General features: G+C 56.1%; 1 protein-coding gene across 7 annotated transcripts in view; it reads right to left on the reverse strand.

Moving 5' to 3' along the window:
* Positions 1 to 10139, reverse strand: part of POU2F2 (POU class 2 homeobox 2) — a 34451-nt gene extending 24312 nt beyond the window's left edge. For all 7 annotated transcript variants that reach the window (XM_014795117.2, XM_014795116.2, XM_087421690.1 and 4 more), the window contains exons 1-4: positions 10072 to 10139; positions 2404 to 2469; positions 2241 to 2275; positions 2046 to 2102 (exon numbers count right to left, since the gene is read on the reverse strand). In XM_014795117.2, coding sequence (XP_014650603.1) covers positions 2046 to 2102; positions 2241 to 2275; positions 2404 to 2469; positions 10072 to 10138 — 225 coding nt within the window. In that variant the 5' untranslated portion in view covers position 10139. The remainder of the gene's footprint in view (positions 1 to 2045; positions 2103 to 2240; positions 2276 to 2403; positions 2470 to 10071) is intronic.
* Positions 10140 to 16258: the final 6119 nt, after the last annotated feature.

Here is a 16258-nt window from a genome sequence, read left to right on the forward strand (position 1 = left end):
TCACGAAAGGTGACACAGCGGCTTGGCAGGGGCGTGGCATTTGTAATGCAGACTGAGATGAATGGACAGAGGCCTGGGAAACAAATAACAGAGTGAGTGGTGTGCCCCAAAGTATGGGATATGAATGTCAGAAAGTTTAAGGGGTACAGAGACGAGCATGAAACAACAGTGGTAGAAGCCAGAGCAGTGGCTGTCCCTGGCCGGGAATTAAGGGCCTTCTGGAAGTCTGATCGTGTTCTGTTTCTTGATCTGGTGCTGGCGGCATAGGTGTTCAGTTTGTGAAAATCCACAGAGCCGTACACGGAGGATCTACGTGTGTGTCACATTTTAATTAAAAGTTAAAAAAAACAAACATTGCGGGCCGTGGTGAGAACACTATTCCTCTTCTAGGCTCCTTCATTCTTTTTGATTCTCTTAAGAAAGTCTCCGTTAGGTGCTAGGATGCCCCCAACACTGGCTAATCTCCCCTTTTAACAAACGGAGAACAGGCTTCAGGTTTAGATCCTTCAGCAGGCAAGAGTCTCTGGGTACATTTTAATAATCATTGTATTTATTTCCATGGCAAGTGATTCTGGTTTTCCATTCATGAAATTTCCATTTAAAAAACGTTTATTTCAGCTGTTGAAAAAGCGAGCCAGTTCATGAGCTGATGATTGTTGAAGCTGACTGATGGGTACCTGGGGGTTTACATTCATTGTACTGTTCTTTTTACTTTTGTATCTGCTTCACATTTTCCATAATAAAATGTTTTTAAAAATTGAGCCAATTAACAAAATTATGATGTAAACAATTGTACACAGCAGTGTGTGGATTTGTCGGAAACCGTGATGGGAGCACATGAATCACTGCACGGAGGGAAAGACTGACACAGAAGAGATGGAGTGAGATGGAGCGGAGAAGAGGATGCAGTATGGACGGAGACCCGGAGTCAGAGGCCGCCACCTTCTCTGCCTCGGGCTTTCCCAGGGCCCAGGCCAGGGAAGGGGAGTGAGAGCCTTTCCTTCCCTGGGCTCCATGGTTTCCCCACGGAGAAGCAGGGCTGCTGTGGGGCAGGAGAGGCTGCAGAGATTCGGCTGAGGAGGAGGCGGTAGGGGTGACGGACACATGCTCCGCTATGCAGGCTAAGGCCAGAGCAGAGCCTAAGATCAGAGGGAAGGAGGTCAGAGCCTGAGCCCTCCCCAACTTGGGCCCTGTCCAATGCACTCAGGACAAGACACCCTCCCACCGAGCAGCATCAGGGCACACCAGCCGCAGAAGGGACCTCAAAGGCCGTCCAATCTGACTGTCCCCCGCCATGTTAGAGAAGAGGAAACTGAGAAGCCCAGAGGGGGGAAGTGATTTTCCCACGGTCACAGAGTAGTTCCCGGCTCCCCATCCCATCCCATCCCTCTGCCACCTTTGCACGCTCAGGAGTCCTGCCCATGGCCCCTCTGCCCCTGCCCTGCAGGCTGCCTTCAGGCCACTGGACCTGCCAGCTGCCCCCAGCCAGGCTGGAGGGTGGAGACCTGGGCCCCAGACATCCCAGGAAGCCCAGCAGTGCCCAGCAGCAGGGCCTCATCTGGATTTGGGATTTGCTCTATCTGGCTGCTTCCGGCCTCCCCCTCATCCTCTACTACGATAACCCCACAGCCTACCTCAGTGGGTCTGCCTCCTCCAGCCCCCCAGGCCCCTGCCCCCTGCTGGCCCCTGAGTGTGTCTTGGGGGGCGGGGGGTGGGGCAGGCCCCTGTTCAGTCAGGGAAGTTGGGATGGGGGCGGGGCCCGGCTTCCTGTTGTTCATCGCCCTGGGGCTCTGGGGGGGATTTCCCTGGCCACCCCCACCCCCCAGGGAAGGGGAAGGAGCCTGGGTGAGTCACAGGCTTGGGGCGGGAGCCCAAGGGTGAGAAGGGGCGGGAGGAGGCTTGTCACCAAGGTACCAGGGCTCAGTGCCCCCTCAGACCCTGGAACCCCAGCAGGGGTGCAGGACCCTCTCCCAAAAGTCAAATGCCACCTATCACAGGACACCTCTCCCTCTTCCCCTGCCCTTGCTGTTCTGACAGGTGCTTACCTTGGTGCTGGGGCCAGTTGGGGACACGGAGAATGGGGAGGTCTTATTCTGGGGGTTCTGTGAAGAGAAAGTTGGGGTAGATGATGGGAACAGGGAGATGAAGCAGCTTCTGACACCCTGTCCCTCCCCTGCAGAGGCCCCCTCTGCTCCCTTCTCCCCATGCCCACCCCTCCTGCTCATCCACTCCCTTCTGACCTGATGGTTAGTGTCTGGTCCATTTCTTTCAGTGTCTGCAACAAGAGGGAAAGAGCGAGTTGTCACCCAAAGGCTGAGTTGTCATCAGCCACCGCAGCTCCCCCAACACACCTGCCCCCACCCACGGTGACCCTCTGTCCTCCCTGCTCCCTTCCCCACCCACCTGTGTGCTCTGACGGGGAGTCCAGACCTTGCTTCTCGGCCTCCAGGGGCTTAGACATTCTTATTTCTGGGGACAGAGGAGGGATGCAAGCAGGGTGAGGGAGTGGAAGCCAGGAGCGCTCTCAGGTCCCTCCTTCAGCACCACCCCAGCCTCTCCCCAAAGCCCCCCTCACCCCTGCCACCTTGCAGGTGTCTCTTTCCAGGAGAGATGCTCTCCATTCGAGGCCTCTGCCCTCCTCCGTCAGGACAAGAAAGTGGCCTTCAGGCCTTGGGGATCTTGCCTGATCCTTTCACCCCTCCAGAAGGTAGCACAGGGAATGTCAGCCCCCGTGAGGCGCTGAGGAAGGGCGGGGGGTAGAAGGCGGTCCTGAGAAGGTTTCCGCTGCCCAGGAGGAGGTTGGTGATGTTCCAAAGGAGAGAGTCAGCCTTGGGCCTCCTCCTCAGGCGTGCCGCCCAGGCGCCCGTCCTGCCTCACCAGGTTTCGGGTGAGGCATGTTTTCCACTCTGAGTGGGGCCTGGGGGGTGTGAAGGGACTGCAGCATCCCCAAAGGAGCGATTCTGCAGATCTCTGGGTGTGATTCAGCCGCCCTCTGGCCCCGGCCGCCGGCCCACCACTTTCCCGTCCACATCTCACTCCCACCTGGCCCCCCTTCTTGCATTCAGCGCACAGGCCTAGCAGCCCCATTCTGATCTCTGTAACTCCAGCTCCAACTCCATCCGCTCTGCCCCTGACCGTGTCCTCAAAGCTAATCCTAGACTTTATGGTTGAACCCCAACTGCACACCCAAATCCAACCTAGATACCCCGCCCCTACAAATGCAATCCCATTCTAGAGTTCCGTAGACGCAGGAAGTGAAAGGAGGTGGCCAAGAGGAGGTGGCAAGCTGGCAGCAGGGAGCACAAAGCAATGGCAACAAATGCCCTGTCCTCAAAGCTCTCTGATGCTGATAATGGAAAGGTGAGTGCCAAGCACAGCACTAAGTATAATTCAGAATTCACATGAGCAGTTGGTGCTAATATTACCCCCATTTTACAGAGGAGGAAACTGAGGCACCAAGGGAGGCATCACCCCCCCAAGAGGACAGTGAGACAGCAGAGGTGCCCTGATTGGATCCCCAGTCTTCGTAACTCCGGGGTTCCCGCTTCTGATCAGAACTGCTATGGTCTAACGGACCCCAGTGGTGACTTCCACCCACCTCATCTCCAACTGTCACCACAACCCAAGCTCACCCTGACACCCACTCGAACCCAGCCCTTCCTCGTCCTAGACCTCCACACAAATCTGAGCCTCTGCCTGACCTGTTCTCACTCGCCTTCCCCATCCTGAAACCCAGCTCCCGTCTAGATGATCCAAGACCTTTATCTGACCTTGACTCCCAACTCGGCCTCAGACCTTACTCATGACTCTGACTCTGACCCAAAAGTCTCCCCCACAACTCACTCCAAATCCCCACCTGCACCTTGACCCCATCCTATCAAAGGAGCTGTCCAGCTCTAGTGTGGTCTGTACCCAAGATACTTAAAGAAGGCCAGCTAAAGAGAGAGCTGGGACGCCCTCAGCAACTGAAAAGAACAGTCCAGGAATTTTGAAACTGAGGATTACTCAACATGAAATGCCGCTCAGGTTTAAAATTCCTGATTCTGGAGCCAGTGGGAGTGTAAATCGACACACTGCCAGTGGGAGTGTAAATTGACACGCAGTTAGGAAAGCCGAAGAGGTGCCCCCTCCCTATGACCAGCACGTCCACTCCTGGGCATCCACCCAAGAGACGGGAGCGTCCTGCCCACCAATGCCCTCGGACACCTATGTTCCCAGCAGCCTTTTTGCATTGGCCCAGAACTAGAAATAACTCAAGCCCCGTTAATGGAGAAAGGGTCAACAAAATGTGGTATGTCCCTATGATGAAATACTCTACAGCAAGGAAAAGAGCAGACTCCTGCGTCTCACACACACCACTGAATCTCGCAGACCTGACGCCAAGGCAAAGACGTCAGACTCAAAAGAGGACAGGCAGCAGGACTCCAATTACGCGAAGGTCAAAAACAGGCAGGATGGTACCAGGTGATCAAGGTCAGATTAGTGGGTATCTTTGGGAAAGGGCGTGAGGAAGCCTGCAGGGGGGTGGAAATGTTCTGTATCTTGATCTATTCAGTGAATACAGGGGTCTATACATACGTAAAAATTCATCAAGCTGTACACTTAAAATTTGAGTGCTTTACTATACGTACGTTATGTTTTCACACACACACAAAATATTTAAAAGCTAAAAAAATAAATAATAATAAGGCAGAACATAGTCCTATTAAGGCATAGGCTGGTGTGGTAGGGGTGGGGAGTAGGTGCCCAGGATGCTACAGGAGCTCAGGTCCTGTTTCCGGGCACTGAGGATGGGGCACCGAGTGTCTAATTATCCCGAGAGATGCAGGAGGACGCAAAGGGAGCCAGGGGATGAGGCCTCACTCCTGACTCTAACTCGCCCAGACCTTGGCCCTGCTCCAGGCAGCCGCTAACGCTTACTTGGCCCTAAATCCCACCCCTCCTAACATCCCTGCCTCCTCCTTTGCCCCTCTCTCCGGCCAGGGTCCACAGGGCCCCAGGGAGATCCCTTCCACGCCCAGCACCCCCTGGCCCTGAACCCTTCCTTGGCTTTCTACTTCCCTAAGAAAACACCAGGCTCCGAGGTCTGGCCTTCGGGGTGTGGCCCCTGCCACCCTCCACTGCCTGTCTCTTGCCACTCATGCATCCCGCTCTTCAACCACACCAGGCATCTCCCTCTGCTTGGGGGTTCTGCTTGATGGGGAGTCCAGACCTTACAGGTTCTATACACCCCGCCCAGCTGGTGCATGCCTCTCTTGCCTGTGGACCAGGGCAGCCTCTGACCTCACCTCCACCCCAGAGAGTCCGTGCTCATCCTTGACCTCTGTTATGGGCTGAGTTGTGTCCCCCAACATTCATATGTTGAAGTCCTAACCCCCAGTAACCTCAGCATGTGACTTTATTTGGAGATAGGGTCTTTGTTAAAATGAGGTCATTAAGGCGGGCCCTAATCAAATATGACAGGTCCCAATCTCCTATAAAAAGAGGAGATTGGGACCTGTGTCCCAGACACACACAGAGGGAAGACCATGTGAAGACACAGGGAGAAGTGGCCATCCCAAGCCAAGGAGAGAGGCCTCAGAAGAAACCAACCCTGCCGACACCTTGACCTTGGACATCTAGCTTCCAGAATTGCAAGAAAATTAATTTCTGCTGTTTAAGCCACCCAGTCTACAGACTGATAGCTCTAACAAACTAATACAGCCTCCCACAGTAGTGCCTTCCCACTGTCCTAGTCCTGAGTCTGCAGGGCAGTGCCTGTCTGTGTGCTGGTCCTTTCCCACAAGACCAGGGGCAGGCCTGGTCTGACTCATCGCTGTGTCCCTAGCATCACTCAGCCCAGAAGAAGAGGTTAGAAATGTTTGCTGAATGTCCCTGCAGCTCTGTCTCTTACTTGTTCCTCCCTCTGTCCTGCTGTCTCTCTGCCATTTAACAAATGTTTCCTGAGGCCTTGGCATGGGCTGGTCCCTCTGCCAGGAACACTGTTCCCCACTCTGTCTACCTGACGACTTCCTACTCATCCTTCAGGACCCAGCACAGGGTCAGTCCTCTATGAAGTCACCCCTAATCCCCTAGAGACCTCCACCTGGTCCCTCCACCTGGCTCCTTCTGGCCTGGCATCTCCCCTTGCCACTGTCCTAGAGGCTGTAGCCATCTGGGCCCCAGTACGTCTCGCCCATCAGACTAGGACCCACCCCCTCAAGGCCTGGTCTGACTCACCTTAGGGTCCCCAACACTGCCCAGCACAGGACGTGTGGGTTGAATGAACAAGAGTGGCCCCAAGGCCCTCATCTTCCTCCTCCAGGCCCTTGCCTCTGCTCTTCTCCCACCTCTGGGGACCATTTCCTTCTCTATTAGCAAACTCCTGCTCCTCTTTAAGGCCCCAGCTCACATGACACCTCCTCTGTGAGGTCCTCCCTGACTCCCCAGGTGTTTGGTGTCTCTCTTCTCTGGGGTCCCCCTGCCCCTGCCCCTCCCACACCTTGATCACCTGGGCAATGACTCCCCACCCCACACTGTGGGCTCCTTAGGGCCCAGGCTAGAGTCATCACTGCACAAGCTGGGACTGTGTCTTTGCAACGAATGAATGCATGAAAGGGTCCCTGACAGACCAGGACCCAAAACTGTCCCAAACAAGGCCCCCTCCCTGCTGTCACCTGACACTTGACCCTCAGCCCCAACCCCCAGGCAACTCCTTTAAAGTAAACCTTTAAGGTTTACCTTAAACCTTACCCCTAAACCTTTAAGGTAACCTGTCCTCTGCAGAGATAGTGGCTGGAGATGCAAGGGTGGTCTGAGGGGAAATTTCCACCACTGTTTCTCTTATTTTCCCTAATTCCGCCCCCCTTCCCCCTCACTCCCACACAGCCTGTGCACCCCGGCAGCAGTTGGCTGCCCTCCATCCAGGCCTCTCTTGCTCTGGTTTCTTCCTCCCCCATCAGAGCCCAATCCAAGAAAAGGGTCTCATCAAATCACTCCCACCAAGGATGAATAGGGGCCTCCATTTCCACCACAGACTCAAAGCCAAATGATGCCTCAACAGCAACTTGAGGGCATTGGCAACCCGTCAAAGGCCCGCTGAAGCCGCCCATCCTGCAGGCTCTCAGCCTCGGCCCAGGCAGGGCTGCCGCACTGCCCCCCTCTCCACCCTAGAGAAATACTGATGCCTACTCCCAGACACTCTGATTTCATCGGGACAGGGTGAGACCTGGGCATCTGGAATTTTAAAAGTGCCCCAAGTTTATTCTAATACGCTCCAGCCTCTGGGCGTCTTCAGAAGCCCCTCTCAAACCCATATCGCACAGAAAGGTTGGTTGGTGATTTACGGTCATGCCCTCCCTTCTCCCACCCCAGGCAATGTGTAACTTTTTAGTGGAATGGGCAGGGAAAAGCAATGCAGAACTCTACCAGGCCCCTTGAATCTCACCATCCTTGAGTCAGACCCACCCATGGCTGCCCACGTCCCTAGACTCACACCCGCTTGCCCGACTGCCCCAGGCCTGGGACTCTGGGTCCCCTCCGCCCTTCCCACCCCTCCCTCGCCCCTCCCTCCCCGGACTTTCACTTCTCCTCTGCATTTCCCCCAGCCGGTTTTAGCAGACTTGGGCCAGCTTCTCGTTAGCACTTACCGAAAATGGGGCTAAATATAGAGGGCCCAAGGGCTGCCCCTCACCCCTCCTGGCCCCGCTTGGCCTGTCCCCTGGGTCCCCTGCCTCCACAGCCTGCTTCAATCAAGGCTGTGGCCTGGGAGCCCCTGTGGGCAGGGTCTGCGCTGCCGGGAACCTCTGTGGGCCCAGCTGGCCCAGCCCTGGCCTTCTTAGGAGCAGCACCTCACACTCCACAGCCCCACAGCTGTCCCTGGGTGGCCTCAAGGGAGTGAACACTTCTGAGCTGTCAGGAGGGAGGGATGGAAATACGGGCAGCAGACACAACAAGAGAGGTGGCCCCACAGCTGTGCTGACAACAGGCAGGGGCTGCCACACAGCACACACACCACAGCCAGGCAGGGCCCCAGACATGGACAGAGACCATGCAAACACACACAGGGACAGGTGTGCTCAGATCCCAGACAGGAATGTTTGCCCATGAAGACACATGCCCAGACACAATGACATGGGCAGATATGCAAAACACATGTTCAGACATGCGTGTGCACACCTGCACTTACACTCACACACCAAGTCACACCCAGACATGCACACACACCCCAGAGTCACTCACAGACAGACATACAGATACAGATGTGCATACACACACACCCAGAGTCACTCAGAGACAGACACAGATAGACACAGATATGCAAACACCCCCCCCCAAGTCATTCAGATAGACACACACACACAGACGTGCACACACTCACACACCCAGAGTCACCTCCTCCTGGGAGACGGCCAGGGCAGACCCCTGAACCCAGTTCACAGATGTGGAGCCTGAGACCAAGCAGGACAAGTGATCTGCCCAAGGCCACACAATATATTAATTCACGTCCAGGCAGCAGCACCCAGGGCAGGCCTCCCGGGCAGGGCAGTTCTGTGAAAATGCCAAGTAAGGGGTCTAACCTGGTGCCCAGCATGTATGAGGCCCCCATTCAACCCCAGACAGGGACGAGTCAGTGGTGGAGCAGACGGCATGCGTGTGCAGATGCCCTGGATCTCTGTGTCCACTGTATGTACACACACACATATACATAGTTGCACACACGGTCACCTCCATAAATAATCATATGTCATCCTGCAAGTAGTCTTCCAGTTCAACTCACCTCCTTTATCTTGCTTATACCCACTCACCCTTCACATCTCAGCCCAGACATCTCCTCCTCCAGGAAGCCCTCCCTGACACTCCACCACTGAATTGGGCAAGTCTTCTGGGCTCCCACAGCCCCCCGTGCCTCCTGCATCCCAGCCCTGACTCCTCTGCCCGTGTGTCCTCCATTGTCTAATGACAGGTTTGTCTCCTGCACTGGACTGGGGACTCCAGGAGGACACATCTGAAGCTGCCTTTTCCAGTTGTATTTCCAACACCCAGCACAGAACTGCTCAATAAATAGGGTCACAGAGATGCTGCATACACTGAGACACACAAGGTGGCAAACGCCAAACCAAGACTCATCCCCACAGACACCCACGAATGTGACACATTCCCACAGTCATGCCTGTACGGCCGCAAATGAAACCATCACGAAGTATTGACGCTTGCCGAGTTCCAGGCACCGTGTTAAGCATTTACACATATTACTTCATTTAACTCTCCCATCAGCACTGCCGAGAGATGAGTATCACTATGCAGAGATAGACGCATTATACCAAATGAACCGACAAATACAAATTGCCTTGTACGGTGTCTGGCACACAACGTTCGCTCAGTCAACTGACATTTGGTGGGGGGAGGCAGTTCATAAGCACACAAACATATAATAAATTTTCAGGCAGTGATAAGTGCCATGAAGAACAGACAAAGCAGGGCCAGGGGACCAAGAACGGAGCACGGCGGGATTAGTTGCCAGTCTAGATGCGGTGGTCAGGGAGGGCCTCCCTGAGGAGGTGACATCTGAGGCGCATGAAGTGAGGAAGTGAACCAACTGATCATTGCCAAGGCTACCCCCACAATGCCATCCATAATGGCCCCTCACACACAGACACATGACAGTCACACCCAGAAGACTCAGAACCACCGCTCACATACATGTACACAGACACGCACACACTCAAAATGCAACAATGCGGCCTTTTAACCTCCTTGCGGCCCCCACCCAAGGAGCACTCATGCTGCCCACCCACTGGTCCTCCGTGTAAGAGCCTGCTACCAACCTCAGACTCCATCCTCCTCCCCCAAACCCCTCAGAACAGGGCAGCAGAGGCGGGGAGAAGAGGTTGGAAGCCCCCCAGGTGCGGATGTGGAAGGGGAGGGCAAAGAGGAGCTGGGAGGTGGGACCCAGGGTGGGAAGCCAGGAGCTGCTGAGGCAGAGTGAAAGGGCAGAGGAGACAGCTAAGGAGGAAAAGCAGGGAGGGTCAGCGATCGGCAAAGCAGGACAAACCCCAATGTGCTGCCGGTGCTGCGGCTCCGGCCCCTTACCTGGAGCCCCCATGCTGGAGTGAACCATGCTGCCCGCCCCGCAGGGCTGGGGGAACAACTGTGTCATCTCCCCGCCCTCTCTGGGGGCCAAGCCCTCTCTGCCGGAAGTCACCCAGGGAGGAAACCACAGGGTCCGCCCCCTTCGGAAGGGAAAATACCGTAGCCCAAAGGCCCACCCCAGCAGCCAGCGGACCCCAAATCATGTGTGTGTGTTGGGGAAGTGGGGGTAGCGGGGCACAGGGCAAGCAGGCTGGGAGAGCTGACTCCTACAGTTGCTCCTCCAGGAGGCAGCTGCAACAGCTACCCCAGCCTCCCGCCTCCACGGGGGCAAACACATCTGGAACGGGGCAAGTGGGTCTGGGAGGAGGTGGGCCCAGAACAGCTACACTAAAACACCGGCTAGAAGTTTTCGGGGGGGGGGGGCTTTCTCAGTGCCAGGCCCTGCATCTCGCACTTGACAGGCTTCATCTCTTGAGGCATCACATTTGCCCCATTTTACAGACGAAGAGACTGAGAACCAGAGAGGTGAGGTGGCCTTCTCAAGAGCCCAGAGCCAAGAGCGTTGAAGCCACGAAGCGCAGGAGGAAGAGGTGTTCGCGGTGGGTGTTCCGCTCGGCTGTGGGGAGGGGGACCCAGCCGCGCACCTGTCCGCAGGTGTGGCGTCCGGGACCACCACTGAGAGGAAGCGGTGCCCGTGGGCAGTGGCAGTGCGGACGGCGGGTCGGGGCCTTGGCCGGGAGCGGCAGGGAACAAACGCGGGCGCCCAAGGCGGCTCCGGCGGAGAGGACCACCGGGTCCCCTAGCTGCCCGGTGGCCCTTAGCGCTGCGGCGCTCCGGGCCCAGCGGTTCTCTCCGCGCCCGCCAGAGGGCGACAGCGCCCAGCCAATGGGCCGGAGGGCGGGGCCGGCTGCGTAGGAGGGAGCCCCTCCCTCTGCTCCCCTCCGCGCCTCCCCCCCCCGCCCCCGCCCACGCTCCCGCGCGCACACCTGCGAGGGTCACACAAAGGCGCAGGACTCCCGGCGCACGGCGGTGCAGACAAAGGCGCGGTTGAGCTCGCTACCCTCTTTCTCCTCCCGGCGCCCGGTCCGAGGCTGCCAGGCCGCCTGGCGCCTCCAAACAGCCCGTCTGCCGCCCCGGGCCCTGCAGGACTCGCTGCGCCCCATGCTGGGGGACCCCCAAACCACACGCGCGCACAAGGACGCCTGGACTCACCCACACACACACACACTCAAGTATTTCTACACCTGGACCCCAGCACTTCACACACACGTGTGCACACGCAGACACACGGAAACACTCCTCTGTGTGCACAGGCCCCAACACCAATCCTCCCTACCCTCCATTGGTCACTCCGGTACAGACACCCCCTCTGCTCCCTCACATGGACCCACGAGCACAAGAGCACATCTACACATGTGTGCCCAGACACGCCTCCTGGCCATGTGTGCCCATACTCACACCCATGCACTCCCACGCAGGATATAACACACAGGCAGACCTTCATGAGTGCCCTTCCGTCTGCACACAGGCCCTGTGCACCCAGACACGCCCAGGCAGGCAGGCCCACTGGACGATGGGAATGACCAGCGGTCCTTACATCTGCACACAGAGGGGGCAGTTCCCAGCTCTCTACACTCCACAACATCCCGTATTGTGAAGGCTGAATTTCACTGAGGAGATCCAGAGACCACACAGCATCAACCAGGCTCCAACTCAGACCTCCGGCCTCCTGTGCACGCACACCTTTCTCTCGCTCTCGCACTCTCTCAGATGCAGCATTTCTATACGTAAGGGTCTTCCGGACAGCAGTCTGGTGGCAGGTGGCTGCTAGATCCTTGTCTTGAAGCTGCATTTGCCCAGAAAGTTCTGTTTTGATTTAGGATTTATGTTTTGGGGGCTTGGAAATGAGGGTCATTAGGACATTATGGGGGATCGAAACCCCACCAAGCCAACCCCATGCTCCACCCCAGACAAAGTCAACGTCTTCCACGTCAGGAGTGAGCTTTTGAATGTGACCAGGTGTCAGCCCCTCATGGGGAGCAAGGAGAGAAGCACCACCCATTTCCAGCGCTGCCCTCCCAGGTCTGCAGCTGGCGGGGGAGCTGGGGAAAGCCTTACATGCTCCCTCATGGGATGAAACCACCCCGTCCTTCTTGCCTCCCGTGCCAGGAGGCAGACCAGAACTGAGTCCCTGAGCCGGAGTCAGGGAATCTTGAAGGAGAGTGGGCCTGAGACTTCCATCTGCCCAAGAGAGGACAGAAGAGCAGAGTTTGGAACATAGAGCCTGGCAGCCAGGAACGGGGAGGCCCAGGCAGAGGAGATGATGGCCTCTCAGCCAGAGAAGAGGCCTCAAGCTCCACTGAGCAAGGCACATAGGGCATAGGAGCTGGGGAGCAGCGGGGGCCACTCCGGGTGTGGGGAGCCTGGGAGGGAGGCGGTGCAGGGGAGGCCAGGCTGGGCTCAGGGCTGAGCGGTAATTAAAGGAGACGTAGGGGGCTCCCCAGGGCCAGCGGGGCTGGTAACTGACACGCGGGCCCCATTGCTCCGCTCATATTTCTCACCGGATCGATACGTTTGACTCCCGACAAGACAATAATCGCTTGTACGCGGCCGGCGAGTCGATCAAATACATTATTAGAGCGAGGCCCCCGGGGGCCTGGCAGGGAGTTGGGGGGGGGAGTAGCCAGCCCACCGGGGACAGCAGAGCAGGATTCTTTACCCCTCAGGGCCCCCAGCCATGGCCTCTTCCTCTCGGCCGCCCCTGGGGACCTTCTCCGTGGTTCGGTTCCCAAGCTTCTTTCTGGAGTCCTGCTGTCTCTGGCGACCTCTCTACTCAGCCCCCGCTGTGTCCCCGCTCTGCGTGGGGACCCAAGGGGTCTTTCCCCACAAGTGCTGCCTCGCCTGTAGGGCTGTAGCATGTGGGAGCTCAGAGAGGCCCCTCAGACCCCCAGCTTGGCAGGAGACAGGGAGACCAGGTTCAGGCCACGCTATGAGTCGACAGCTGGGCCAGGAGATGAACTCGGGCCTAAGATTCATTGACTCCAGCCTCCCTTTGCATCTCAGCACATCCGCCTCCAGCAGAGCCCAGGCCAGGCAGCCTCCGGGGGGTCAGGGAAAGCTGGTTTAGGGACCCGAACACACAGAAAAACAGGATGGGGTGGGGGAGACAGACACACAGACAAAGAGATATCTGATGTCTGGCTGGTTCTGCTGCAGGGCCATGCGATCCTCCAGTGGGCCTCCAATACTCTTGAATCAAACCCAGCCTGGCCCACCTGGGCACTGCTTGCCCACTTCTTCCTCACCTTCCTGGCTTCTGGGCTCCAGCCTTCATTTCCTGTTTACACACCTGCTTCATCCTCACCCCTGCCTTCGGAATTGCTTCTCCAGTGGCCCTAAGTCAAGGTCAAGCTGTAATCGTCCCATATTCTGCCTAGGAGCACCCAGCATCGAGGAACTTAAAGTATTTCTTCTTCTCTGTCATCATCATCATCATCAACAGCAGCATCACTGTCTATTCTGTGCTACTTGAACCAAGACATTATTTATAATCTTCATGACAATCCAAGGAGGGAAGGTCTGTTATCATCCCTATTTTTTGATGAATTGGAGCTCAGAAAGGTGAAGTCACTTGCCCCAAGTCACACAGCATGTGAGTAGTGGAGTCAGGATTCAAACCCAGACCTGTCCTCCTCACAGCTTGCTCTTTCTCTACTCTACCATAGGAGTCCAAGGAATGGAGCTTCGAAATGTTCCCCATCTTCTAGTGGATAGCAGGAAAAGCCACTTCCTGCCCACTCAGGAACACCAGAATCTCCTCCCAGCCCACAGCCCACCCCCACAGCCCTTAGAGTCTGTTCTTGATATTCAGCAAAGCGCTGGACTCCTTCTGACCCATCAGTTCCAGGCTGAAGGTGGTCAACCCTTCCCCATTTCCTTCAGTTCAAACATTTCCTGTGTGTCCATTAGTGCCAAGCCCTGGGCTGGGGGCTGAGGACCCAGAGACAAGGTGGATCTGAAACCTGCCTTCAAGGAGCTCACGGCCCAAGGGGGAGATGGAGTTGACGAAAATACCCTGATATTCCATCACTGATTCAGTAAGCATCCGATAAATGCTATTATGTGCCCGGCCATTGCTAAGCTCAGAGAACACAGTGGTTAAAAGCAAAATAGTCAATTATACCTCCATAAAGCTGAAATTTTTTTAAAAAGCAAAACAAACAAACAAACAAAGATGTTCTTTCTCCCTCCATAGAGTTCACAGTCTTTGGGGGGAAACAATTAAAAAAAAATCAAGGGGCCGGCGTGGTGGCATAGTGGTTAAGTTCACCCGCTGGCCTTCAATGGCCCCAGGTTCGTGGGTTCAGATCCTGGGCACAGACCTACACACCACTTGTCAAGCCATGCTGTGGTGGCATCCCATGTACAAAATAGAGGAAGATTGGCTCAGATGTTAGCTCAGGGCCAATCTTCCTCACCAAAAAAAAGAAAGAATAGGAAGAGGATGATACTTGATGTAAGATGGAGGGTGGCACGGTGCAGAAGACTTGTGAGGAGGTGGCACTTACACAGCAATTCGACCATTCACAAGCAACGAATGTGGGGAAGAGCACTGCAGACAGTGGGAACACAGGAGGTGGTGGCTCCGAGGCAGCAGGCACACAGCAATTCCCAGAGCAGAAAGGAGGCGCATATGGCTGGCACAGAGTGAACAAGGAGGATACGAGAGACGAGGTGGAGAGGCCCGGGCCAGACCACAGGGCCTCGCAGGCCAGGGTAAGCATTTTGGACTTTACTGCAAGTACAGTGGGACCCCACCGAGAAGGTACTAAGCAGGGGAGTGATGTGGTTCTGTGAACATTTTCCTGGATGATTCTGACTGCTGTGGGAGGCTAGTCTGAAGGGCCAGAGTGTGAGAGAGGTCAGCTGTGAGGAAATGGGTGGTGTCCACGTGAGAGATGAAGATGGCTGGCACCAGCAGGGTGGCAGTGGGGGAAGAGAGGAGCAGGTGTCCTTAGAAGCAATTTTGAGAGTAGACCCAACAGGATGGGTGACTGGCTCAAGATGGGGTGTGAGGGAGAGGGAGGAGTCAGGAATGAGGCCCCAGAACTTAGAAGTGCCTTCCCTGCCATAGAAAGACTGGGGGAGAAGGGAGGGCTCAAGCTCGGTGAGAAAGATCCAGGCAGAGCGCCACACGTGCCTTGAGGCTGGATTTGATGTTGTAGGTGGAAGGCCGTGGGCAGGGAGATTCTGGGTAAAGAAGATCCATCGGGGATTGGTGAGATCAGGCTGGCGGGTGGAATCTGGAGGAAGGATGAGCAGAGTGGAGGCTGGGACAATGGTCCAGACAACAGGGGAGGAAGGGGCCGTGAGGATGCAGATGAGGGTACATATTCAAGTGAGAGGCTATAGGACTTCAGTGGGCCTGGAAGTGGGCAGCTGGGCGGGGTGGTTGGGTGGACACTGAGGCCGTCACCGATGGACAGTGGGGAGGGAAGCAGATTGGGGGAGGATGCTTGGGTCAGTGCTGGGGTAGGATCAGGAAGAGGCAACTCAGAAGCAGCAAGGTCTGCACCAGGAAGCCAGCAGATGCGTAATAAACTAACACCGACACAAACACTGCTTATTGCACCCCACCACCACCAATTTCCCAGGAGTTCACCTCAAGTGAGAAGAAACCGAGAAGCAACATGATATGGCTTAAAGAAAAGTCAGGAGACCGACCAGGTCCCATGCTGAAACTGGCCATCTGGTGACCTAGGGTCAGCCCCCTGTGCTCTCTGGGCCTCAGTTTCCCCATCTGTAAGTGGGAGGGGGGCTGGAGGGGCACTCTAAGACTTCTTCCAGCTTGAACAGTCTGTGGCTTGAAAGAAACAAGAACAGGCAAGATGTATTGATGGATCAACTAGCTGTCGGACCAATACAGAGAGAGAGAGAGAATGTCCTGCAGGCTTACACTGAGGAGGGCCTGGCTGGGTATACTCAGGGTTCCAGTGATTCCTCACCTTTTATTAGGAACTTTCATTATCCCCATTTTAAAGATGAGGAAACTGAGGCCTCATACAGTTGGGCCGGGGGGACCTGGAGTCTCTCTGACCGCAAAGCCTGTGCCTAAACTGCTTGCTGAGCTCACCGCTCCTCATCTTGGCTTGTATGTGGCTCTCTGACTGTAGGTCCCCTGAGAACA

Source organism: Ceratotherium simum, chromosome 33 (genome assembly GCF_057802395.1).
Source record: "Ceratotherium simum simum isolate JZ-2026a chromosome 33, ASM5780239v1, whole genome shotgun sequence".
NCBI lineage: Eukaryota > Metazoa > Chordata > Mammalia > Perissodactyla > Rhinocerotidae > Ceratotherium > Ceratotherium simum.